Source organism: Schistocerca gregaria, chromosome 2 (genome assembly GCF_023897955.1).
Source record: "Schistocerca gregaria isolate iqSchGreg1 chromosome 2, iqSchGreg1.2, whole genome shotgun sequence".
Lineage (NCBI taxonomy): Eukaryota > Metazoa > Arthropoda > Insecta > Orthoptera > Acrididae > Schistocerca > Schistocerca gregaria.
Genome location: NC_064921.1, coordinates 960,726,710 through 960,754,009, shown reverse-complemented (window position 1 = coordinate 960,754,009; position 27,300 = coordinate 960,726,710). Strand labels below are relative to the sequence as shown.

The window sequence follows — 27,300 nt, the reverse complement described above, 5'->3', positions numbered from 1 at the left end:
ATCTGGTTTCTATACAAATTGTAAATAGCCTTTCGCTCCCTGTATTTTACCCCTGCCACCTCCAGAATTTGAAAGAGAGTATTCCAGTCAACGTTGTCAAAAGCTTTCTCTAAGTCTACAACCACTAGAAATGTAGGTTTGCCTTTTCTTAATCTAGCTTCTAGAATAAGTCATAGGGTCAGTATTGCCTCACGTGTTCCCATATTTCTACGGAATGCAAACTGATCTTCCCAGAGGTCGCCTTCTACCATTTTTTCCGTTCGTCTGTAAAGAATTCGTGTTAGTATTTTGCAGCCGTGACTTATTAAACTGAGACTAAATCTACCTGTTTTCTAGCACTGTAATTGCAATATTAAAAGACATGTAAATAAAAGAAGCAGTATTTCTAGCGACGATGCAGGGAGGAACCTGTGAGAAAGAGAGACAGAGAGAGAGAGAGAGAGAGAGAGAGAGAGAGAGAGAGAGAGAGAGATCTTTCGTAATTGCAGAATCGTTTATCCTTATCACCTCACTCTCTTTAACGTTGTTGTTGTCTTCAGTGCTGAGACTGGTTTGATGCAGCTCTCCATGCTACTCTCCCCTGTGCAAGCTTCTTCATCTCCCAGTACTTACTGCAACCTACATCCTTGTGAATCTGCTTAGTGTATTCATCTCTTGGTCTCCCTCTACGATTTTTACCCTCCACGCTGCCCTCCAACGCTAAATTGGTGATCCCTTGATGCCTCAGAACATGTCCTACCAACCGGTCCCTTCTTCTTATCAGTTTGTGCCACAAACCCCTCTTCTCCCCAATTCTATTCAATATCTCCTCATTAGTTATGTGATCTACCCATCTAATGTCCAGCATTCTTGTGTAGCACTTTAACATTTAGATTTTGTAAATGCGGCATCCCATAAAACAGCGGTGAGTGCTACCGCAGAGAGGTCCCTCCAACTTCTCGTGCAAGTGTTCCGCGCATAGTGGAGACGTGACATCATGGAGCTGGGCTGGCGACTCACGTCTTCGACGTCGACGCCCTGGCTGGTCCACGAGGCGCAGGACACGAAGGCGGCGGCGACGCAGCCCAGCGGCCCGGCGCCGTCGAAGCCGACGGCCTCGCTGCCGAACACGGCCAGCAAGCCGCCCCCCAGCAGCATCAGCACTCGCAGAGGCACCACGAACGGCTGCGGAGGCGACACACTCACTCAGCTGCGTCACACTGTGCCAGGGGTACCTCACACCGACAACCAAACAAGACAAGAAAAGTAGATACCTCCGGCTGGACATTTTTATCATTACTTCTCTGTGGTTCCACCTTTCAACTGTCGCAAATGACAGATACATAAACAGTTTACTTATTTTCAACCTATTATACTTCTGAATGACATAACGAGAGAGAGAGAGAGAGAGAGATCTTTCGTATATTGAGCAAGCAGTAAAGGAAAAAAAAAGAAAAATTCGGAGTAGGTATTAAACTCTATGGAGAAGAAATAAAAACTTTGAGGTTCGCCGATGTCAGAGATAGTAAATGACCCGCAAGAGCAGCTGAACGGAATGGACAGTGTCTTGAAAGGAGGATATAAGATGAACATCAACAGAAGCAAAACGAGGATAATGGAATGTAGTCGAATTAAGTCGGGTGACGCTCAGGGAATTAGATTAGGAAATCAGACGCTTAAAGTAGTAAAGGACATTTACTATTTGGGGAGCAAAATAATTGTTGATGGTCGAAGTAGAGAGGATATAAAATGTAGACTGGCAATGGCAAGGAAAGCGTTACTGAAGAACAGAGATTTGTTAACATCGAGTGTAGATTTAAGTGTTAGGAAGTTGTTTCTGAAAGTAGAAAAGACTGTAAGGGTGCATAATTGTGATTACCAGTTGAGTTACACAGACGATCAGCCCTAGTGGAATGGCACTTCATCCAGTTAACAAAAGATCAGTCACGGTTTTCTTGTACGGATAATCAAATGGAAATTGACAGGTTATATCGATGTGACATAAAATCCTATTAAGTATGGTTTTACTTAAATCAGCAATCTTAACACGCTATGACCATAATGGCATCCAAGCGGAGGTTGGCAAAGAGAAGGTCAAAATACTAAATTCATTTTCCAGAATTGTTTTACCGAGGCCTGCGGTTTCTCCTTTCAGTGAACTGATGACATACTTATACGTATGGGAAGAACTTGCTCCTCTTTTAACTTCAGTCTGGAGTAAAGAAGCTTTCCAAGTGACTGGTACCTATTTTCAGGAAGGACGTCGAACAGAAGCACACAACTATAGGCATTTATAGTTATGACATAGGTCTACTGTAGAACTTTTTACTGGAGCTATGTTAGACTGTGGTATAGAGGAGAGATTACGAAATTTGTCAGAGATTAGTTGTAGCGTGGTATAACGTTCTAAATTAAAAAGGACCTCATGAACTCATGCTCGCATTATCGTTGGTATAGAAATCGTTTTTATAACGAAAAACAAAGAGCGATAGCGTATATTTTTATAAAACTTCTTCATTAATACTTCTCTTCCAACTGTCGCATTAGACATGAAACAGAATAAAGTTTTCATCGCTCACTATTTAACGTCGCCGTCTACAAAGAGTACACGTTGTTAGAGACATCTCTTGGGCGACGGCGGAAGCGACCATTTATAAGCGCGCTGAAGTTAAAAGCAACCGCAGAGTCTCATGCAAAGAACCTTCATACAATTTTTTTATATCGAGAAATTGCTGGCAAGAGCTGGTACCTATGATTAATGATAATTTAAAAAAGATTTATTTCTTCATACTCAGTTGCACATTTTTTCGGTGTGACAAATTTCGATCTTTCTGGATCATCGTCGGAGGTAAAAACAAAGCAATATATTTATTTTCTACTATTTGCAAAGTGAGGAATAGTGTTGTACGTAACTCTTGAAGTTACTTACATTGTTGCGTAAGCAGCTGGTCGTGTCTGTGTCAGAACTACATATCAGAACACCGTAGATTGCAGTTGTGGCCTGTTTTAAACAGGTAAATGGTGGACGGAGGGGAGAGAGGGTGAAGGCTGGAAGTGGGGGGTGGGGGGTGGGGGAGGAGAAAAAGTGGAGCGTGGGCGATTGGGAAAGGGAAAATATGGTAGAGGATGGTGATAAAAATCTGCAAAGTAAAATTATGTAAAATATTGTGCAACTGAGACTGAAAAACATTTTTTTTGATTCAACAAAGTAGCTGAATTCTCTCTTGACCTTCATGTCGGTTATAGTGTTAATAATGACTTCTAATGCCAGGAAAGAAGATGATATTCTTTTTGACAATAGTTCAAAGTCGAGACTTGCGTTGAACAGCCTTTTTATTTGAAACAGTGACTGGAAGTAGTTTTGCGTATGCAAAAATGTGTAACATCTTGTAACTAAAGTGGCAAGAATATCGTTTTCAATCGTAAATTTGATCTGTATTCAGTAACTTTGACTTTAGAAGAAAAGATAGTAACTTTGAGATTAAATCTCAAAAAGAGGCAATTGTGTCACTTCACAAAGATGAACTCCAAACGTTTATATCTACGCAGGAGAATGTGCAGGAATTGTGGCTCAAGATTAAAGGAACAGCTGACAATCATTAGATAATATGAACCTAATAGAACAAATCATGATAAGAACGTCTCTCTGTGGTACACAGTCACTGTATAGAAACTCTTAAAGAAATAGCGTCTCCTGGATAACAGCTGTAAACAGGGCTATAGATAGTGAGATGCTGATTGAAACCTGTTTAACTGTCAAGAGAATAACGTGTGATGCAAACTTCAGTAGCATTCAGTCATACCTTAATCAGATTTTAAAGTTGTACTAAGACTGACAAGTTGTTTTAAATGTACAGGAATGTAAAATAACGGGAAAAGTTTCTTTAGTTTTCATTAGCAGGTGAGTGACAGAAGCGCTTAGAATCTATGTTTAATTTTTTAAAATATATTTAGTAATTTCTGCTGATAGGAGAACGGTATATTGGGTTGAAATTTCAGTTTCATAGGTTGAAATAAATTTTCACTGTGCTATTAAAGTTAACTTGCTCTCTACGTCTTATGATTTAAACATTGTCAAGAATGAAACTTCATGGCAGATTAAAACTGTGTGCCCGACCGAGACTCGAACTCGGGACCTTTGCCTTTCGCGGGTAAGTGCTCTACCATCTGAGCTACCGAAAGAATCTTTGACTTCATATAAAGAGAATGCAATCATGTTTTTTGCAGGTGTAGTATCGCATTGGAAGAGAAGTCAATAAAATTACGTTTTCGATACGACACTTCTGAAGCCAACTGACAAAATAAAGTATCAGTTTCCATACGGAAAATCTATTTAAGGGAATACGTTAAAGAAAACTCACGAAATATTCGAGTACTTAATATAGCCAAAAGAGCTCCTGCTTCTGCACATTACCAATCTCGGAGAATAATGTACGTTTCAAACCCGCGTCTGGCTATCCTGATTTAGTTTTTCCGCGATTTGCTTAAATCGCTTCAGGCAAATGTCGGGATGGTTCCTTTGAAAGGGAATGGTCGACTTCCTTCCCTATCCTTCGCTAACCTCGCTGTTTGGTCCCCTCCCCCAAATCAACCAGCCGACCAACATCTTACGACTTATTTGGTTTTTGACTTAAAAGCATGTCCGATGACGTACACATCTTTTTAAGACCAAAGTATCGTAAAATATAAACTGTATTCGCTGGTTTTCGGTCAAAGTTGGTCCGTGTAAGGACAATCTGTGATAAGTTCCTTCAATATATCACGACGCTTGTTGACTTCTGAAGTAGTCTCGGAGTATAAAGTGCAGGGGGAACCAGAGGAAAAATTGCAGTAGACTACTAAAGAAATTCTGCGTGTCGGATTAAAGTTGTTCTCGGTGCGCTAAGATAGATAATACTGAATGACGGTAAAATGTGCATTTTATTTGTACAGGAGATATGGTATAAACAGACAAGAAGTTATTTTAATTTTACACTGCATTGCCGTCTCTCTTACAACTTCACACAAAATGTTGATCAAAATGTTATTTGAATACAGTATTTAATTTTGTACACAAGTAATTTAACGATTCTCAGTGCTAATGACTAACTTAAAATTCCATAGCTCATTCTGTGCCCAATAATTCATTACTTCACTCACAGTACATGCAATACACTCGTGCACTGCAGTAGGGTGCGAATGCAACTTTGGAAGTTTGTACAGTGAGCTTGCCTAGAAACATTCTGTAGGGTGTCACTCACAAGTAAAAGGGCAGGTAACAATTTGTCTTAAATAAAACTGGCTCTTCAAGCAAAGTGATAACTAGTGAACAGTGTTCCTTAAATTCTAGCGTAACTGCTCTAAATGCGCACATAACAAGTGCCGAAATAATGCCTGGCCATTAATTACTAAAAGCCGAATCACTTAGTTGCTTTCTATTTTTTCCTTTATCAATATTAAAAATGTTGATCGATACTAACCATCCACGCAAAATATTTTCGTTACTTTGTAATGTCACAATTTAATATCAGCAATTTTATTAGTGATATCACTGCTTGACATTCTGTGATGTGTGTAGGAATCAAAGACGCTACAATATTGCAGAAAGATATGAACAATATTATCATCTGTGATTTATATATAATTTTTGTTGTTCTCTGGATTTTAATTATTCTGAATATTGTTTTTCGGACTATTGTTCTCGTTAAGATTATCTTGAAACTACTACAGCTTTATAGATATACTGTATTGTACCAGAAGAAATAAAAAAAAACTCATTTCAACTGATTGATAGGTGAGACTATTAATTATTCTTCTACAATTACATTCTCATAAGTATCTAGAGAGTTCCACATATCTCCGTTGACATGCATTTGAAGAGATGCTGGAGACGTGGTGAACGAACCTGCAATCGTACGGAAGACTGAAGGACTCTCATTTCGTCCGACAGCAAATGGTATAAAGTACAATATCGTCGAAATAATATTCCACTATAACATAAAGCACCACAACAAACAAAATTCACTATAACATAAAGCACCACAACAAACAAAATTCAATAACTATTATCGTCCACAGACAGGACACTGACTTGGGTATTTCACGGAAACACTGTTATTATAAAGTATTGTATTTTACATACATTGTATGTACTATTGTTATAAGGAACTAATATAATATTTTTTCTTGTATAACTCTCGAATGTTACTGACGGAGAGGTGTACATAAGAGAAAGCTGGACAGCAAAGAATTGTTACAGCAGTCCACTATGCGGCAATGTACGAAAAGTAGGTGTACATTTTCATCTCTATCTCTGCTGACTTTTCTACGGGTGTTGTAGGGAAGAATTAGTGAGAGATAGGCACTTTCCTTTTTTGTAGATTAGAAGCAGTTAGTACCAAACATTATTTGTATCAGCTACCCGTATGACGTTATCGCTACGTAAGCGATATTAGATTGTTTCTGGTGTGCAGTTCCGTAACAGGCAAACACGTTTTTGCAGTATAATATTGTTGAGGACCCAATTGCAGTTAATTTAAGTAATATAAACTGTGTCACACGATCTGTGTCAGATATTAATAATTTTAAGGTCAGAACAAGACAGTAAGCTAAAATACCAGAACAGAACCAACAAAGTGTTCCGCAGGCGAAGTGCAAGAGATTGCTGATTCGATTACGTTACTGTTAGTGGGTATCGAACAAAAACCAAATTATGAACAGAATTTCAAAATAGTCTAACAGCACTAAGAACTGAATTGCAGAATAGTCGTACAGCGTTAATTTCAAAACTGTCACTTTGAATTATAAACCGAATTGCAGGTAACTAAAACTACATTGTAGAATAAAGTCATAGGGACGCATACCGTACTCAGCTGTGCAATTCAACAGATTGCTAATGCAAGATCGATGTAAGCATTTGCCAGACTCGTTTAATAATTTAAAATCGGAATCTGAAAATGTCAAATTAGGCCAATACGGTATAGGTAATGTGACTCGGGGTCTGCGCGACGTTATAAAAGCGCAAATCACGCAACAATACAGACTTTTTCCAGCAGTAGGTAGGTTTTCTTGTGTCAGGAACATATCTTCGACCAAATTTTGGCGATTTCCAGTGCATTTTTCGTTGCCTGGTGAAGGTCACCTTCTGTGCACGTAGCTGTATACAGTCGACACTGAAGCATATGATGAACAGTCTGTTCTTCCCCGCAGTCACATTGGGTTTTGTTTTCTTTAATGTACTCCATTTTGCCAGGTTAACCCATGATCTGCTCACTCCTGAGTCCAGCCTATTCAATTACTTCCGGATTGGCTAATTCTCATCATGACCAGGTGGTAAATATTCTGAAAATATCTCCCAACCAGGACGGTGGGATGTCTCAGCCCTCCATAGTTGCAGCCTGGCTTCTCCATCAATGGTTGTTAGTTTCTCCGATGAGCCGAGGAAACTTTTCTTTGACCTTACCCGTTGTGTGGGTAGGGTTGTTGCCTATGCGTGGGATGCGTTTTCTCCTGTTCCAGTTTCGTTGTTTCCGTGTTCGCTGCTACTTCTCTTCGAACAGAAGGTGAGTGTAATTCGACTGGAGTTGACTTCAAGCAGCCTGTTATAATACTGCACGTGTCGCTTAGGGCAACATCCTCCTTTTCACACACACACACACACACACACACACACACACACACACACACACAAACAAAGGAAAAAAATCAGACCCCTATGAAAGATTCAGAACAACCGCCAGGAACACCTTCAACTGTTCCACTGTCAGTCATCTTGTTTTTACACCTTCAATTGTTCCGCTGCCCGCCATGTTTGTTTTTACAGCTGGTAAAGCAGTGAAACAGTGACAGTGACAACTCAATACATAGTGTTTGACACTGATGACGATGATTAATAGGAAAATGTAAGTGAAACATTATGTAAATAGACACACACATAAAATTAAATAATTTCAGGCATAGAAATTACATGTTTTTCAAAACGTAATTTTGGCCTAAACAATTTATCTACTTATGGCATAAGTGGTTGCAGATGACAAACTATGCAACAAAACGGTCACTGTAGAAACACAACACATCAGAAAAAACACACCACGTGCTAAAAAGGTACGAATTCGTAATTTATGTGTTTTTTTAAATATCTGTAATTACGATTTAAAAACTAATTGCTACATGTATACAAACAGCAAAGAACACTCTTTATCTATAACACATGAAAAATAAAAGCTCACTGAAGATGCTGCAACTGCAGTGAAACATGTTTGGGTTAAAAAACAAAACTGTGTTTTGCTAAAGGCGGACCCCATCCAAAAACATACGTAATATCCACCTTTTTGACGTGTGTTGACTTATGCCAAAGAGGACAGGTATACCCTGCAGCGGAGTAGCATAATGCCAGTGCAGAAATTTGAATGGTTTCAGCTAGACTGCCCCACTGTGATCCGACCAGTTTTCTCAGTAGGTTGTCCGTGGTGGAGACTTTTGATTTGAAATTCATGCAGTTTTTTATGAACCTTAAAGACCTGTCGAGTGTTATTCCTACGTATTTTGGAGTGTCACCGTGTACAAGACACATAGCTGGCTAATACCCTTGAACAAAATATTCAGTCTGTGGTAATGGATATCGATGTCAGACAGAAATGTAGCCAATCAGGAATCTGCTAGAACTTTGCAAGCAAGTCGAAGATGTAAGCGCAAGCAAGTAGGTGATTTACGTCATGCTTACCAGGATAATTATTCAGTTGTCACGGACAGTGAATCTCTTAATGAAAGATGTAGTCCACTCATAACGCAGCAAGCTTTTGGAACTAATGAACAGGTCCATACACAAACTTTAACACAAGCGAATGTAATGACAAATCATGTTACTGATAACGCGGCGTTACATATACAGAAGAAATTAATTAAGTACAGACAGTTTCCATCTTATAATCCGGAAAAGAAGTCTATATATACAGTTGTTTTTGTTAGATCATTTAAAGGAGTTTTACCTGGAATATGGACGAAAAACCAGAGGATTAGTTATGTGAGTGGGCATATTTTAGGAAATGGAACTCTATTGGTAGTTGAAGCATCAGTAACAGCAGTAACCTACGTATGCTTAGAATACTGAAAGCAAAATTGCCACTGGACATACAAACTGTATTATTGCATGTCAGCGAAAGAAATTGATTGGTTTTTGACTGCTGTAGATGCCGTAGATACGCTAATGGAAAACACTACAGCCAGGGGGAACAACGGCAATGGATATAACGAGTCAAATAGAAAAAATTATGGAAACGGACATACGAAAAACTATTTGCAACATGCGAATGCTTATGCAAACCAAGAAACAGGTTCGACCAACACAAGATTTAACAATACCAATAATCAAAGAAATGGAAAAAGTATACCCATGGATACAAATACAAGAACAAGAAACATTTTAGGCGATTTAATCCCGGTTATAACAGAACACAGGAACGTCACACTGGGATCAGGATAGTAATATGCCACCAACTCAAAATGAAACCAGCAATGATAGGCGGAAACAGTTACAAATTATTACTGCCGCTACAGATGAACAAGCATCACCAAACCATAGGCGCCAGGAAAACTAGACGCGACCAACTTTATCCCCGAAAGGCTGGTCGGAGTTAGTGAATGGGGGCGTGACAGTAATATTAAGATAAGGTTCAACCTTGGTGCTGATATTATGGACGAATTATTGCGTGGTGACAAATCCCTCAACTTTAAACCGTAAAGCATGCCACAAACGAACATTGTGTGATGCAGTGTTATAGCAATCTTAGACACAGGTGCAAGTGTAAATGTTGTCTCCACAGCTCTTATGAAGAGATTACAGGAACGAGCAAATTTGCTAACCTTACCTGTGGCGAAATGCAAAATACTTGGTGCTGTAGGTGGACGCTCTCGTTCGATTAAACTGCAGAGAAGAATCAAAGTAGACCTCCGTAATGGAGCTGTAGGTCGCACGTACCTACTGGTACCTAATCTTGTTGTCGGCTTAATTTTGGGGCATGAATTACTGAGAGAGATGAATGCAGTAATAGACTTCGCCTCCAGTAAGCTCATGTTAACTATAGACAGAGTACTTCTGACAGTTAATCTGGTACAGATGCAGGAACTGCATGGGTCCTATTGTCAAAGGATTCATTATTCGGGATAATAGCAGGAAGATCGCTAACCCAATGACTAGTGATTCTAGCATAAGCATAGTAAAGCAGATTAACACAAAAGTAACTGAACTAATGCCCTAATGCTTCAACAAATGCGTGAACTGAAATAATTACTACAGGATTATGCTATGGTGTTTAAAGAGAAACCAGGCATCAGAAGATGATATGCCTGTCATTTAAATGCGAGATCCCATAAAACATACTGTCACAGGTGTTTCTCCATTCCTTGGGCAATAAGATCTACCACCGACAGAGAAATAAAGTGAATACTTAGCTGAGGCGTTATTGAGCCATCCAATACTTACTGTAGCCCATTACACGTGGTACCAAGTCAGGTGGGAGTGTTCGCCTGGTTCTGGTTGCCAGAGAAATAAATAAAATTATTCCTCCTATGGGAACACAGTCTCCCAATATAGAGGAATTAATCAAAAAAATTCCTGGTTTCAAGATTTTTTCCCACAATATATTTAAGATGCCCGTTTTTGCAAGTCCCATTATACTTGGAATCAAGAAAGTATACCGCCTTCCTTTACTTGGGGCGCAGTTACCAATTTACTGTACTATCATTGAATCTTAATATGAGTTTCTACACTAGATACTGTCTTAGGACCTGAAGTACGTGACTTGGTCACACCATTTATGGATAAAATGTTAATTACGATATCTATTTGGGAGCAAAACGTGTATATTTTAAGACGAATGCTGGAGAATTTCCGACTACCAGGGCTGACTGCCAGCCTCAAGAACTCAAAATTTGCGATAGTCGATATCAACTTTGTAGGACATCTGATTTCGTCACATGGAATTTTACCTACGTAAAAGAAGGTTAGTGCAAATAGAAAATGCGTCACTACCATGTAATAGAACCAAATTAAAGGTATTCTTAGGATTAGCTTCATTTTATCATCATTTCATACGAAATGAAGTCTAAAATTAAGAAGCATTGTCGTGTTTATTAAAGAAGAATGTGCCATGGCAATGGAATCATAAGTGTGAGATAGCATTTAACAATATTAAAATCACTCTTGTCAGTGCACCTATCTTACATAATGCAGAATAACATTAGATTTTGGGTTGCCGACAGATGCCTTGTCCTGTGTATTAGGTGCTTGTCTATTTAATTGACGGTGTACATACTTTTTTTGCCATGTCTTTTGCAAGTAGAACGCTCACTAACTGTGAACGAGCTTATACAGCTCGTGAACTGGAAGCATTGGCAGTTACATGGGCATTTCGAAAATTTCGTAACTATCTAGCTGGAGGATATCCTAGAGTAAATTGTGATCACCAGGCACTAAGCTTTCTGAATAACTGCAAGCTTTTACGTCCTCAGTCTGCTAAATAGACCCTTATTCTACAAGAATACCGTTTTGAAATTATGTATGTCCAAGGTAGAGAGAACATTACTGCAGATACCGGAAGGACTAATCGAAGCTATGGAAATAGAAAACAACGGAATTTAAAGTCTTGCTAATGAAGAATGTGGAAAATCGAAGAGCGTGTCTTAGAACTGCAGGAACATGGCACAACTACAACGAACAGATCCTCGTTGGAATCATGTCATTCAGAAGATTCAGCCTGAAAAATCACCAAGGATAAATGGGCTATATCAATTGCATGGTAACGTCTTATTTCACAGGAGACATCCTTCATCAAGGATTTGGTGTGAATTCGACAAGACGATGTTCAGAAATTAATATGATATACACAAGTAGTTTGTGTACACTGTGGTGTTTATAGATGCTCAGAAAAGATTGGACTATATAGCCCTAGATCCAATCTAAGAAGAATTGTGCAAAGCATGATGAAGAAGTGTCAAATATGTCAGAAGGCAAAACTTTCAAATCACGGTGCCAGAGGAACATTACACCCAATTACTATTGTAGAATCACTACATGATATGAGAGTGGATGTAATGGGACCCCTGGCACGTGCTACAGGGAATATAAAATACATTGTTGGATTCTACGATCTATTCCTTAAATATGTAAAATTACATCCAATCAAGGTATGTACTGCGCAGTCCATCATCCACCCCCGGGTTTTATTGTCTGATAATGCAGCTAATTTTACGGGACACAGATAGAGAAGACATTTACGAGACAACTGGTTTAGATTTCTATGTTTTCCTTTATCAATATTAAAAAAGTTAATCCATAGTAACCATCCACGCAGAATATTTTCATCACTTGTTCTGAACTGTTCGTATGTTTTGATGTTCTTTAATTACTTATGTTTGTATCTATGTATGAGTGCAAGATTAAGTGTGTCTACAGAACAATACTGTTAGGTACCCGCAATCTCCCCCACCTCCACCTCCTCCCCGTTTACCTGTAGGGCAGACATTGCGGCTGCCAGTTACTCTCTGTCTCGTGAGGTAGAACTGCTGTGTCAGATTACCAGTTTATATTCGCGACATTCTGCGTCCCTTTTCATATATTTAACAGCTATAAGGCTCTGCTAATCACAGCCGACGAACAGCGATTGATAAGAGACAGTGCAGAAAAGAAAATGAATTCTGAGACGAATAATAAAAGCTGCTGCATTTCGACAACGAGTATTTCCTGCGATGATGACTATACTAATCGTTGAGTGACATTACTGATTATTAACTATAACACAGTTGCATCATCTGATGGCTAAACTGTTAATCCAGATTTCTCATTAATAAAATTAGCTGGGCCTATTAGTAAAAGTATCTGGCGCCTTATAATACCCTGTCAGATAAATACGGATGATGAAAGGTTATTTCATCCCCATGATAAGAACCGGATGCCACTCTAGGCAGTCTGCTCGAAGAAACCACAGAACAAAATCATATCAAACATTCCTTTAATACTTCATCGTGTTATATTTCTGGTCTTCATAAACACCTTTCGCACTTGTCAATAATAACAGAAAACCGTTGCCTCTGATCACGATGAAGAAGCTACACTGAAAACAAAATAACAATAATAATTACATAGATTTCTTTATGTTTGTGCATGTAAACTGCACTTGCATTAAAAGTAATTGTCTTGGTTACATAAAAGCGCAGAAATTACGCGATTACGTAATTTTTATTGCTTATAAAATGGAAATCATATTTTGTAAAGATATAAAATACACAAAGAACTAACACTGAGCGATGTGCGGTTGTAGTTACGTGCGAAACAAATAAACAAACAAAAAGAAGTTGCCTGCTCTCAGTTTCTCTCTTAAACATTCGTTTATACTTCTTTCCCTACCAGTGCTACCAAGATCACCGGTAATCCTACGATTTACATCATTTATGTACTGTACCAAAGCAACCAAACTATCGAACCCTCGATTTGGTAGAGCGCAGACGTACCTATAGGACAATAGAAATATCAAGTTAAATAAAAGAATACAGCATCACAAACTGATTGCCCTTTCATCTGACAATGATTTATACACGTTACACGTAAGTACAGATTTAATGAGTGTCAAAACAATTATTATTAAGGAATTTCAGATAATTCAGTTTTTATCGACGTCATACAAATATCTGATTGCACGTTAGGAATTCGTGTCATTTTTTCCTCCGGTGATCTAGAGATATAATGTAGTGAAAGGTGCTCATTTATATTAACGACCATTTCTGGTTCAACACCGTTCTTAGCAAGAGTGCAAATGATAAGCCTGCAATGACACGAAGCGATCGTAGCTCATACAACGACTTAACGGAACACGCATCAATCAGCTAAGATAATCTTATACTCCTACAACCAATATCCCAAAGATCTGATGTATTTAATCTCCTCCGCAAAGGAATGGACATCGTGGGAAAGTTCAGATAGTGATGTGAGAGATTTACATTGCAATCTTGATTTTTTTTAACTCCTAGCTGACCGTTACTTCTCCTATGTTTATCGTAGTCCCAGTTTTAGTTATAATTTGTTCGTTTTTTCGAGAATCTGGTTCTTAACTGAACGTGAAATGGATTTGTCCTATTAAACTTCTGTCACCTGTATTCTTGAACATTAATAATACCGTTTCCAACGGGAGTATTGCAACAGCATTTCAAGCAATGGTTCAGGTAATAGCTTTCTTGCAAAGGTAAGTAGGTTGTAGACATTAAGAACGCTCTCATTTTCACAGATATTAAATTAGGTATCGCTCATTCAAAGATAATTACATGAAATATGTTGCATCGGTAATCTGGAATTAATCGTTAGAAAATGTGGTATGACTTACAATTTTAACTTTAATAAAATTTACAACAGTTAAATTCCGTCGGGAACAAATATTAAATTTGGTGCCTTGGAGAATAGTTTTTTGAATTTCAGTTGTGTTTCGTTCCTTTATACGCTATGACTGTGTATTCTGTGAGGTGTTGTTGGCTTCTAGAATTGAATATATGCAAGTGATCTGCCTGAAAGAGGCTGCAAGATGCAGATGATGCTGAAAATTCAATAATAGTAAGCTTCACATAAAGTAGGCTACTTGTTGTGGTCTGTGTGCTGCAACCTACAGCCATCTGAACCTGTTTTCTGTAGTCAGCCCTTGCTGTTTCTCTACATTTTTTTCTCCTCATACCACGTGGTTACAATTACAGTGCAGCTACTCACAGAGGCACGGTGTAGGCTGCAAATATCGTATGGCAGAGAAACTTGGTTGATGTTCCAAAGCGTTAATGTGGTACCGATTTATGCTGGAAAAAGGTTAATTCCAATCTTGGCTACCAGTTGCAAATCTGGCCGTGTATAGATATGTTTCTATATGTGGTTGATTAGGAACGGGACGTGGGCAGAAAATGTCAAACAAGTGAAGTTGCATAACGTTGATTTTAGTACTAACCACCGCTTACAAAATTTATTCAGTATGAGCATCGGAGACGTCGTCGAGATACTATACAGTGCTAGGTATGCATCTGGTGACCAAAATTGGAAGTAATTACTTCCAGTGTAAATCGGTTCCGCATTAACGCATTGGAATACCTACTATGTTTCGCTGCCATACGATAAACACAGCTCACACTGGACCTCTGTGAGCAGCTGCAATTTAATTATACGTACTTGGTACTTCCTTCTATTACCAATTTAATTATTCCTTGATGCACCAGGATGGGTCCTATCAATCGATCCCTTCTTTTAGTCAAGTCGTGCTACAGATTTCGATTCAGATCTATTCGTTGGTTTTTCGATCTACTCAACTAACCATTAGCTTTCTTCTGCAACAACACGGTTCAAAAGATTCTGCTTTCTTCTTGTCTGAATTGGCTGCCGTACACGTTTCATATCCCTACTTAACGAAAACAAAACTACTGAAGTTTTAGATTTTCAAAATCCATAAAGTGTAGAAGTTGTAAAATTATAGCCATAGGTGTAACAAAGGAAAAGTTGTTCGTATTTTGTGTTTCTTTTCTTTTGTGTCTCCTTTTTTTTACAGACATTATTTGGTAAAGAAAACGTAGGTCATTTACTGAACGCAATTTGGAAGACTATACTTATTTACCTGTGACTCAGTACTGTAGGTTTCTGTTGTACTGTACTTCGCAATAAACTACGACAAATGGCGAGACCGATCAGTAAAATAATAAATCTTACCTTATGGCTACTGTACGGCAGTTCGTTTTGAACAGTAGTGCTGCTGACAAGATGACTCTTGCATGTGCTGTGATTTATATGTATTTGACGATGCTGGTGCTGATTTTGCTTTTAACATATGACGATGCCACTGTTGCTGTAGTACATTAGGACATTGTTTTTATAAAACAGTTTTGAAGATGGTCATTATAGTCCGAAACCGGTAATCGGTTGACAAAAGCTTTGTGACCATAGCCGTAAAGTAAAGGAAATTTAAACAAATAATTGTCTAACACCTGCTGGACGCCAGATTTGAATCCTGAGCCCACGGTCAAAAGTCGTGTACGTGGGTCAGGGGCCAGACGGACGGGACTATTTGACTAGAGTTGGAATGATCAGTGGTGAAAGACCGATAGAATCAAGGTACGTCATCTACTGACATCACATGTTCCACATTTCTCATCCACGCTTGGGGATTTCCCGACATCCGTGACGCCATGTGTCTTTCGTTACATTACTTGTCTCAGCGTCACATACGTCACTTTGGAGGTTTTTAAACCTTAGTAAGAATCACTCTGTAAATTAAAATTCCTCGAGACAGAAAAAAGTCTTATAAATCATTTGAGGACTAAGAGCGAAAATTACGAACTCCTTATGAGGTCAATGAGTTGGAGAAGCAGCTAGAAGAGCAATAAAGAGTCTGAAAGTGTGCTTCCCTCGGAGAATGAATGGAACTCAAAGAAAGCCTTTTGCTAATGTGGAACCTTATCTTCTCGCGGAATTTAAAATGTTCAAATGACTTATGAAGTCCTCAGCCGCCGCTGATGCGAGAGGCGCACGTTCAGTCGCTTTCAAGGCAAAACTGCGCCGAGATAGCGATATGAAATGAAATTTAAATCCTCTATAGGCGGGTCTGCGCTGACCGTGAAAGGCATATGCAGAGAGAGAACGCGTCACCACACAACCAGAGATGACTAACGTCAGAAGTTATCAACAGTGAATGTTAATTACCAATGTGTCACGCAAAACACTAACGCTGTATCTCTGCCGATTGACAGGGAGGAACAGGATTCAAATGGCTCTGAGCACCATGGGACTTAACATCCGTGGTCATCAGTCCCCTAGAACTTAGAACTACTTAAACCTAACTAACCTAAGGACATCACACACATCCATGCCCGAGGCAGGATTCGAACCTGCGACCGTAACTGTCACGCGGTTCCAGAGTGAAGCGCCTAGAACCGCACGGCCACACCGGCCGGCCGGAACAGGATTCTAAGCAGAGTTAAAGCAGTTACCTCCATTTATATGTATGTTTAAGGTCAGCTGCTAATTCCATGTCAACTACTTCCTTAATAATAATATCTCAAAAGCTGGGAGTACGTGCCAGAATTGCCATGTTATATACCACAGGAAGACCGGTACCAGGACAATGGTCTACAATAACAGATTTTCTAGGTTATCGTGTGTGCTCTTATCCTCATTATAGCGGTCTTTCGCGGTCCTAATGGTCTGACCAATGTACGATATGTCACAAAAACAAGTTCATAGTCTACAGACCCTAAAAAAGGCCCTAATCTAAGATGGTGAAAGAAAAAAGGCACTTCATCCCGTGTTTCCGTAGAATGCGACCGATCCTGTTGGAAATGCTACCTGCGTAATGCAGAAAGGCCGTAGACTTATGTGCTTTTGTGCTGTTTGGTTATTCTTACAACGTTGTTTTTTATGGGGTGCGACAGCAGTAAGTACATTAAGAAAAGGATAATTGAAAAAAGCAGTATCATTAAACATCATATCGAAGTAAATCTCTTTGCATACTCACGTCGGCCTTCTCGGGGATGTACTTGGCGAGGAAGCCCCAAGCGATGCCATAGCCGATGCCACCGATGACGGAGACGGGGCACTGAGCGATCTGGTACGCCAAGCTGCCTGGGAAAGGAAGAGCGCGAGCTGGTGTTATGCCGTGTGACAGGAACAGTCGCAGCGTCTGATCGACTTTGCTGTCCCCTCAAAATGAGTTTTCATGCAACCCTTTTTTGAAACGCCACAATTCAAAAATAAACTTGAAATGACTACTAGTAAGTAGGGTAGAAGCAATATGGAATATCACACAGACTCAAAACATAAAATCACAAAAATACAGGTGTATCAAAAAGAAACATCCGATGTGGCACGTTTATATTTTTGAAACCAATAAACATATGCAAATAATTTTGTTTTTTTTTATAAATGGGGAACTCAAAAAGTTATTTTATACCTTTTCGTAGCTGCTAAATACGCCCCCATTTGAGATAGACGACACATGTTAATGCGGTATTGAAATTATTCCCACACTGTAGCGAGCAAGTTTTGAGTTGCAGCTTCCACAGCTTCTCTTATGCGATATCTCAGTTCATTCATTGTTGTTAGTAGCGGAGGCACATAAACAGAGTCTTTTATAAACTCGCACAAGGAATAAACACATACAGTCAGGTCCGGTGACCTGTGAGGTCAGAAATGTAAGGCTGAATCATTTGGTCCCGTGCGACGGATCCATCGTTCAGTAATCGTTTGGTCTAAAAATTCCTGCACTTTCAGATGCCAGTGTGGTGGTGCCCCGTCCTGTTGGTAAATGAAGTCTTTCCAATCGGTCTCCAACTGTGGGAAAAGAAAGCTGTCAAGCATATCGAGATATGCGCTTCTTGTAACTGTGTTCTTGGCAAAGAAAAATGGACCATACACCTTTTCCCGTGAAACTGCACAAAACACATTAAATTTTAGAGAGTTCCTCTCATGTAGTATAACTTGATGTGGTTGTTCTGTACCCCATATTCTCATATTATGACGGTCACCTTTCCATTTAAATGGAAAGGTGACCGTCACTAAACACTAAGCGTGGAAGAAAACTGTCATCCTCCATTTTGCCAAGAACGAAGTTGCAGAACTCCACTCGTTGTGTTTGTCTCCTTCACGAAGAACTTGCAGGGAATTTTGTATGGTTTCGTGTGTAAACGTCGACGCAACACACGCCAGACGGACATCGAGGGCATGTTGAGCTGTCGAGCTGCACGGCGAACGGATTTCTGCGGACTTCTTAAGAAACTATGGCGGATACGTGCAACGTCTGTGTCGGACACTCGGGGACGACCCAGCACTTTACCTTTACACAAACAACCTGTTTCTCGGACGTGCTGTCGTCTAATGATCTGTGCTGTAGCAGGATCTACTCCATACCTAGTACAAAAGTCACCCTGAAGAGTTATCACTGACCCGCACTACCCACTCAAAACGTAGAACACACAACGGTTTCTGTTGTTCCGACGCCATTTTTACTAGACATAAGTGGGCGCACACTGCTACTATCTAGCGGCAACCATGTAAAACTCGAGAGTTTGCTGTTTCCAACAGTACCTCGTTCAACCATATCTTTCAAATAACGTAATAGTTATGATTTTTTAAAATAAGATGATTGTTTTACACACACCCTTTATTAAAGCTGATTATATGTTAAAGTCATAACTGCGATATAATAGAGGCGATTAGTATTTTCAGCCAGTATCGACTGCCTTTAAATCTACACTACTGGCCATTAAAATCGCTACACCACGAACATGACGTGCTACAGATGCGAAATTTAACCGACGGGAAGAAGATGCTGTGATATGCAAATGATTAGCTTTTCAGAGCTTTCACACAAGGTTGGCTCCGGTGGTGACACCTACAACGTGCTGACATGAGGAAAGTTTCGAACAGATTTCTCATACACAAACAGCGGTTGACCGGCGTTGCCTGGTGAAACGTTGTTATGATGCCTCGTTTAAGTAGGATAAATGCGTACCATCACGTTTCCGACTATGATAAAGGTCGGATTGTAGCCTATCGCGATTGCGGTTTATCGTATCGAGACATTGCTGCTCGCGTTGATCGAGATCCAATGACTGTTAGCAGAATATGGAATCGGTGGGTTCAGGAGGGTAATGCGGAAAGCCGGGCTGGAACCCAACGGCCTCGTATCACTAGCAGTCGAGATGACAGGCATCTTATCCGCATGGCTGTACCGGATCGTGCAGGCACGTCTCGATCCCTGATTCAAAAGATGGGGACATTTGCAAGATAAAAACCATCTGCACGAACAGTTCGACGACGTTTGCAGCAGCACGCGCTATCAGCTCGGAGACCATTGCTGCGGTTGCCCTTGTCGCAGGAGTGCCTGCGATGGTGTACTCAACGACGAACCTGGGTGCACGAATGGCTAAACGTCATTTTTTTCGGATGAATCCAGGTTCTGTTTGCAGCATCATGAAGGTCGCACCCATGAACGCACATTGGAAGCGTGTATTCGTCATCGCCATACAGGCGTATCACCCGGCATGATGGTATGGGGTGCCATTGGTTATGCGTGTTGGTCACCTCTTGTTCGCATTGACGGCACTTTGAACAGTGGACGTTACATTTCAGATGTGTTACGGCTCGTGGCTCTAACCTTCATTCGATCCCTGCGAAACCCTACATTTCAGCAGGATAATGCACGACTGCATGTTATAGGTCCTGTACAGGCCTTTGTGGATACAGAAAATGTTCGAGTGCTGCCCTGACCAGCACATTCTCCAGATCTCTCACCAATTGAAAACGTCTGGTGAATGGTGGCCGAGCAACTGGCTCGTCACAATACGCCAGTCACCACTCTTAACGAACTGTGGTATCGTGTTGAAGCTGCATGGGCAGCTGTACCTGTACACGCCATCCAAGCTCTGTTTGACTCAATGCCCAGGCGTATCAAGGCCGTTATTACGACCAGAGTTGGTTGTTGGGGGTACTGATTTCTCATGATCTATGCACCCAAACTGCGTGAAAATGTAATCACATGTCAGTTCTAGTATAATATATTTGTCCAATGAATACCCGTTTATCATCTGCATTTCTTCTTGGTGTAGCAATTTTAATGGCTAGTAGCGTATGAGAGGCGATCAAAACTTTTCCGTTTAAGGGCGTTGTCGCAACGTGTATGTGACGTATCGCGACTACGATGCGAAGATGCTGGTTGCATAAGTACCGACAAGAAGGCAAGGGATTAGTGTGGTATTCGTACTTCCGACGTGCGTTTGATAAATGAGGAACCGTGCACTACGGCGACGTTATTAACAAATATGTCCAAACAGGATGAACGTGCTGTTATTCTTTTCTTGGCTGCCGTAGGACGAACACCAGTAGACATACATCAGAGAATGAAGAATGTTGGTGGGGCAGCAGGTCTGTCGAAAACCACCGTAGTGGAATGATGTGCCAAGGGATGATACTACTACATGATAACGCACGTCCCACATTGCAAATGTTGCAGCGCTGAAGTTACGCCATCGCAAGTGGGAGAACCTCGAGCACTCGCCCCATAGTCGTGATTTCTCCCCATGTGGCTACCATGACTTCGGTCCTTTAAAAAAGGACTTGAAGGGTCAATGATTCCTATTGGACGAGATTGTGCAGCAGGTAGTTACGGACTTCTTCACGCAGCAGGACACAATGTTTTACCAAAGGGGTATTTTCAACCTGGTGCATCGGTGGGACGATGGTCTCAATGCTCATGGCGATTTTGCCTGATTGGAATCATTTACTTAGATACAGTTAACCATAATTTTTCAGCTTTGTTATAGTATAACGTGTCAATTTCGTTGCCATACATGGGTGCCGCACTCTAAAATACTTGTGGTAAACATTCAGAAAGGTACCTGGCATCTCAGTGGAGTGTAGACGGATAGTTGAGAGCGGTGAGGGAACAATTGAGAGGGGTATGCGCATGAAGTTGCCTTTCGCTTGTGTATGTTGCATTGAGGCACGTTTTTTCATGAAGGGTAACAAGAACGGTTAAAGAAACCACTCAGAAAATGTGATATCTAAAAATAGTTTAAAACATATGTACATATACAAATGCTTTAAACTACTGTCTATTTATGAAATAGAAGGACAGCTTGGTTCTTTCTTCATATTTCTAATTTTTGTAGACCTGAAGATGATCAATAACGGTCGAAACGTATAATCACCTGTTTTTAAATCGCAACCATGACTGAAATAATTAATCAGCTATAACTTTCAAAAAGTTGCTGCATCTTTGCACAAACATTGAGTCTGTCTTATAAAACAGATTAATAAAGCAATCGCAACAACGCAAGAAATTTGCTTCGCATGATTACAGTAAAATTTATTGTTAAACTTCCTCCTGTGATTTTCGTGACAGGAACTGAGCAATATATTAAATGAGACGAAGAAGAAAAAACTTTGTAATTGCTTTAAAAGGGTCAACAACAATCGTATATAGACATACAACAGGGATGTGACATAAAAAGTAAAATTTGATGGAAAAGATATCTCAGTCGCAGTTAATAACTGGCGTGATAGTTCTTTCCCAATTCAGGAAAACAGACTGAAATAATAATATTTAATCTTTAACGAATATGGACAGGCCATGTGCATAAATGGAAAATGTACTGAATTCTGATCGGTGAATTACCGTGCAACATTTTCATTCACGGTGTACACTGAAGTGCCAAAGAAAATAGTATAGGCATTCGTATTCAAATGCACAGATATTTGAACAGGCAGAATACGGCGCTGCGATCGGAAAGTGTCTGGTACACGTGTTAGGTCGGTTGCTGCTCTTACAATCGAAGGTTATCAACAGTTACGTAAGTCTGAATGTGGTGTTGTAGTCGGCACACGAGCGATGGAACACAGCATTTACGATGTAGTGATGAAGTGGGGATTTCCCGTGCGATCATTTCACGAATGTACCGTGCATATCATGAATCCGGTAGAACATCAGAACTCCGGCACCGCTGTGGACGTAAAAAGGATCCTGCAAGTACAGAACCAACGACGACTGAAGAGAATGGTTCGATGTGACAGAAGTGCAACTTTTCTGCAGATTGCCGCAGATCTCAGTGCTGGACCGTCAACAAGTGTCAGCGTGCGAATCATTAACGAAACATCATCGATATGGGCTTTCGGAGTCGAAGGTTCACTCGTGTACCCTTGATGACCGCACAACACAAAACTTTACGCCTCACCTGGGCCCGTCAACTCCGTCATTGGGCTGTTGGTGACTGAAAACATGTTGCCTGGTCGGGCGACTCTCTTTGCAAATTATATCGAGCGAATGGACCTGTACGGGTATGGAGACAACCTCATGAATCCGTGGACACAGCAAGGGACTGTTCAAGCTGGTAGAGGCTCAGTAATTGAGTGGGGCGTGTGCAGTTGAAGTGATATGGGACCACTGATCCGTCTACATACGACTCTTAAAAGAGACTAATACGTAAGGATCCTGTCTAATCACCTGCATCCATTCGTGTCCATTGGGCACTCCGACGAACTTTGGCAATTCTAGCACGACAATGCGACACCCTACACGTCTAGAATTGCTACAGAGTGGCTCCAGGAACACTCCTCTAAGTTTGAACACTTCCGCTGGACACCAAACACCCCAGGCATCAACATTATTAAGCATATCTGGCATGCCTTGCAACATGCTGTTCAGAAGAGATCTCCGACCCGTCGCACTCTTACGGATTTATGGACAGCCCTGCAGCATTCATGGTGTGAGTTCCCTCCAGCACTACCTCAGACATTAGTCGAGTCGTTGCAACATCGTGTTGCGGCACTTCTGCGTGGTTTCTGAGGTTCTTCAGTGTATGCTAAATAAGAAATATACAGTAAGCATGACTCACACGATAGCGAAAACCACCAAGGGTTCATCCTTGCCCTTTTGATGGCAAGTGAGCTGCCAGTTCATCAATATCGTGATGCACTGTCTGCGGTGAACTGAGTCTCTGCCTCGATGGCAGAATCAGTGAACAAAGTTAGAGGCTTAGAAATGTTTTTCCTCTATCATCGCCACTAATACTTGAATCTATTCTCCCCTCTAACTCTCTCTACTCACACAAAAGTATAAGAGTTGAAATTTCACAACGAAAAGAAGACTGCGTTACTAGAAACTACTTCTCAGGAATGTAACCATCACAGGTAACATTACACTGACAAAAATACAGCCGAGCGATATGGCACTCTGAGAAGGCACTAGACACGTATTCGGGAGGATGGTGGTTAAAACCCATTTGGACATTCAGATTTAGTTTTTCCATTATTTCCATAAACCGCTTAAGGTGATTTGCCGGATAGTTCCTTCCCCATATTTCGCCATCTTAAATCCCACATTTCCGTCTAATACGACATTAATTATAACTTAATAACTCAAGACGGATCCTATCAACATATTTCTCTTTAAGTCACATTACGTCACAAAGATCTTTTCTCTCGGACTCGATTCAGTAGCTCATTATTAACTACCCGATCCGCCTGTCCTAAGTTCAGCTTTTTTCTGTAATACCAGATTGCAAAAGTTTCTATGCTCGTTTTGATTTCACTTCGATACGTTATATTCCATACAAGTACTTCGCAACACTTATGTTGAATGTTAACGTGTTTATCTTTTCAGAAAAGCTTTTACTGTTATAAACGGGCCGAATTTTATACCTTCTTTGCTTGTGACACATTCAGTTATTTTGCTCCTCTTCTATTTTAAGTGTACCATTTCCCAGTATATTTCCACCTCCCGCTCCCCTCCATCGCCTGATTTAATGTGTTGGCTTTCCATTACCCTTGCTTTACTTTTCTTGATATTCATCTTATCAGCTCTTTTCAATACACTATGCATTCCGTTCAAAATAATCTTCCAAACCCTTTGCCTTGTCTGACACACGCGCAATGTCATTGGCAAACCGCAGAGTTTATATTTATACTCTTTGAACTTTTACCCCTTTCCAAATCTCTCCTTAACTTCCTTTACTGGTTCCTCAATGCACGAATTGAGTAATATTGGGCACAGTTCTCAACTCTGACTCACTCTTCGTTGCTGCTTCCGTGTTGTGTTCTTTGACTCTCATAAGTGCTGTCTGGTTTTTGTGCATTCGCTCTCTGTATTTTACTCCTGAAACCTTCAGAGCTTTCAGTCAGAACTGTACAAATATTGTATAAATTCGCAAAAGCTCTAAGTGCTCGTTTGTCTTTGTTCAGTCTTCCATCTAAGGTAAGACGTAGGGTCGATAGTGCCTACCATATTTTTAAATTTCTCTGAACCCAAACTGATATTCTTGCCTGGTCGGCTTATACAAATTATTCAGTTCTTCTGTAGATAATTGGTTTTACGGATTAAAATGTTGAATTGTGGGTACAGAGTACATGAGAAGAGAAATGTAGTTTCATCTGAACAACGATGATTGACAGAAACAGTCCTCACATTGCTAAGAATGACAACTCGGCTGCCCATCATAAACCTTGTAAGCCAACCACCAGGACGAGAAAACCTGATGGATCACAGCTCTTATATTGCTTGAAAGATCTAATTACGATATCGGCTGAAGTGACGTAGGGAAAACGTAGGTGTAATATATCATTTGGTCGACGTGGATTTGTGACGCATCCCTCCCAAAAGTGAATTGCATGTTTTCCAGCCGCGTGACCTCATTCGGCGAAATGCCGAAGTCACATCGAGGAAATACCACGATTTCTGCGTAGCATTTAAGTGCTTCAGAAGTACAGGCTATCAGTCAAGTGTAAATCTGACCACGGCTATTTTGAAGCCTTTTCATCGCTCATTGTGTAAGATATGTGCACTTCGCGGATTAGCCTTTCAGATCTGTCACCGAAGTATTAATACAACTGTATGGCCAGTTAGTCTTTTATCCGTCCGGATACCCGTGCGTGTTAAAGCGCTGATTCCAGGAGGGGGAGAAACACCGGCCCCGGAGCTGCCTCTGGATCACGGAATTCCGGGTTCGATTCCCGATCGGGTTGGGGATTTTCTCTGACGAGACTGGACGTTTGTGTTGTACTAATAATAATCATCATCATCATAATCAGCAGCAGCATCATCATCATTCGTGACAGTGCCTGGATTGGATTTTGAAAAAAAAATGGATTGTGTAAAAATTGGGACTTTGTACGGGCGCTGATGACCGCACAGTTGAGTGCCTCACAAACATCATTACCAGTCCCAGATCGAATCCGCCTGGTGGATTAAAGACGAGGGCCGGAGTGCCAGTCCACGTGGATGTGGTTCTTAGGGCGTCTCCTCCTAGGCTAATACTGGGCTGCTACACAAGCCTGCCTTCGTTCCACGATTCACAAAAATTTTGAGAACTTTCTTTCACTTTCACATAAATAGCACTAAACGTAGACAGTTGCGGTAAACGTTTTCTGTCCCGGGGGATTATTGGGTGGCGACAAGAAGGGCATCCGGCCACCACCATGCTACAACATTCATTAAGAATTGCAAACACCGAAGACCACAGGCTCCATTTACTAAAATAGTCAGGAAGTATTTTTGAAGAACCTCCGAAATTTTGCCAGTGGAGTTGGGGTTCACCTTTTATTTTTGAGATAACCTGGCCGCATCAACGGGACACGTCGCTGCGTGGGACGTCGCGGAATATAAGTGGAATATTAAGTACATCAGGAAGTAAAAAAGTGTGAGGATCACTCAGCTTTGCAAACTTGCAATGCCAAGATTTAGAAATAAGTCGTCAGTCGACTCCTTACTCTAGGAAGAATGTTACCTTTCGAAAAACTAGTTTCTTATTTCGCCTAATACCGACTTACCCTTATTTCTCCTTGTTTTACGTGCAGTTGCTTACCTTGGGAAAACATGACGCTGAGCACGACCCCAAAGACTGCCACGGATGCGGCGTCGTCAATTCCGGAGATGGCGATGATGAGTGTGGGGATGCCCTTGGCCACGCCGTAGCCCTTCACCCGCAGCCTGAAGAGGCAGGGGACCACCACCGCTGGCGAAACCGCCGCCACCACAGACCTGGCGGAAGACACGAGCGAGGAACCGTCAGCGCCCGTGACTGCACTCAGTCTGCTGCCTTGTCCTGCCCCGAGTCGGGACCCTGAAAGCAGCTCGTCAAAAGGAAGTGACGTCGTCCTCGGTTGCTATCCGCCTTACTACCAGTTTTCAATGACCGAATGTCAGAAAAATAGATGGTTTCCCACTGAAGGCATTGCCCATTCCCATTTTAGACATGCACAGCAAGGAAAAGCGTTCCGTGATAAACTTCTGAGTTTTGAAGAGGTGTTAAAAGATTATTCGTCTGCCTGTCTGCACATTTGTGGTGTCATCCGAAGAACCAGGTCGCATGGTGAGGTTGGTACCTCGTGAGAGAACTACAAATAAGCTCTTTTATATGTTCATCCGTCTAATCGGAGGTGTGAGGGACTTCAGTCGTTCACTTATGTAATAAAATGGAACATATTTAGCCGTCCTTACGATGTTATTTATTATATGGTTTCGGTGCTTCAGTACACCATCTTCAGGCCTTAAATGATTCTGTCAGTGGCCAGACTACCTGTGGAAACGTTGTTGTGTCTCCAACCATCAATATTGGTTGGCGACAGAACATCGTTCTTACAGGTAGTCTGCAATAAAACCGGTTCATCGACGCTAGCCACTGATAGAATCGTGTATACGATTAGAGTTAATCCCCTCAGGGATAATTAAAGCTTGTAGATGGTGTACTGAAGCACCGAAATTGGAAGCCATACAATAAATAACATCATATGGACGGCTGTTGATGTTCCATTTCACGAGGGTAATCCCAAAAGTACGGACT

The 27,300-nt window shown here is 40.8% G+C and overlaps 1 protein-coding gene across 1 annotated transcript in view; it reads right to left on the bottom strand.

Moving 5' to 3' along the window:
• Positions 1 to 27,300, bottom strand: part of LOC126336070 (sodium/hydrogen exchanger 9B2-like) — a 195,417-nt gene that overhangs the window by 44,846 nt on the left and 123,271 nt on the right. The window contains exons 7-9 of the mRNA XM_049999551.1: positions 26,323 to 26,498; positions 17,484 to 17,590; positions 1,000 to 1,164 (exon numbers count right to left, since the gene is read on the bottom strand). Of these exons, the coding sequence (XP_049855508.1) occupies positions 1,000 to 1,164; positions 17,484 to 17,590; positions 26,323 to 26,498 (448 nt within the window). The remainder of the gene's footprint in view (positions 1 to 999; positions 1,165 to 17,483; positions 17,591 to 26,322; positions 26,499 to 27,300) is intronic.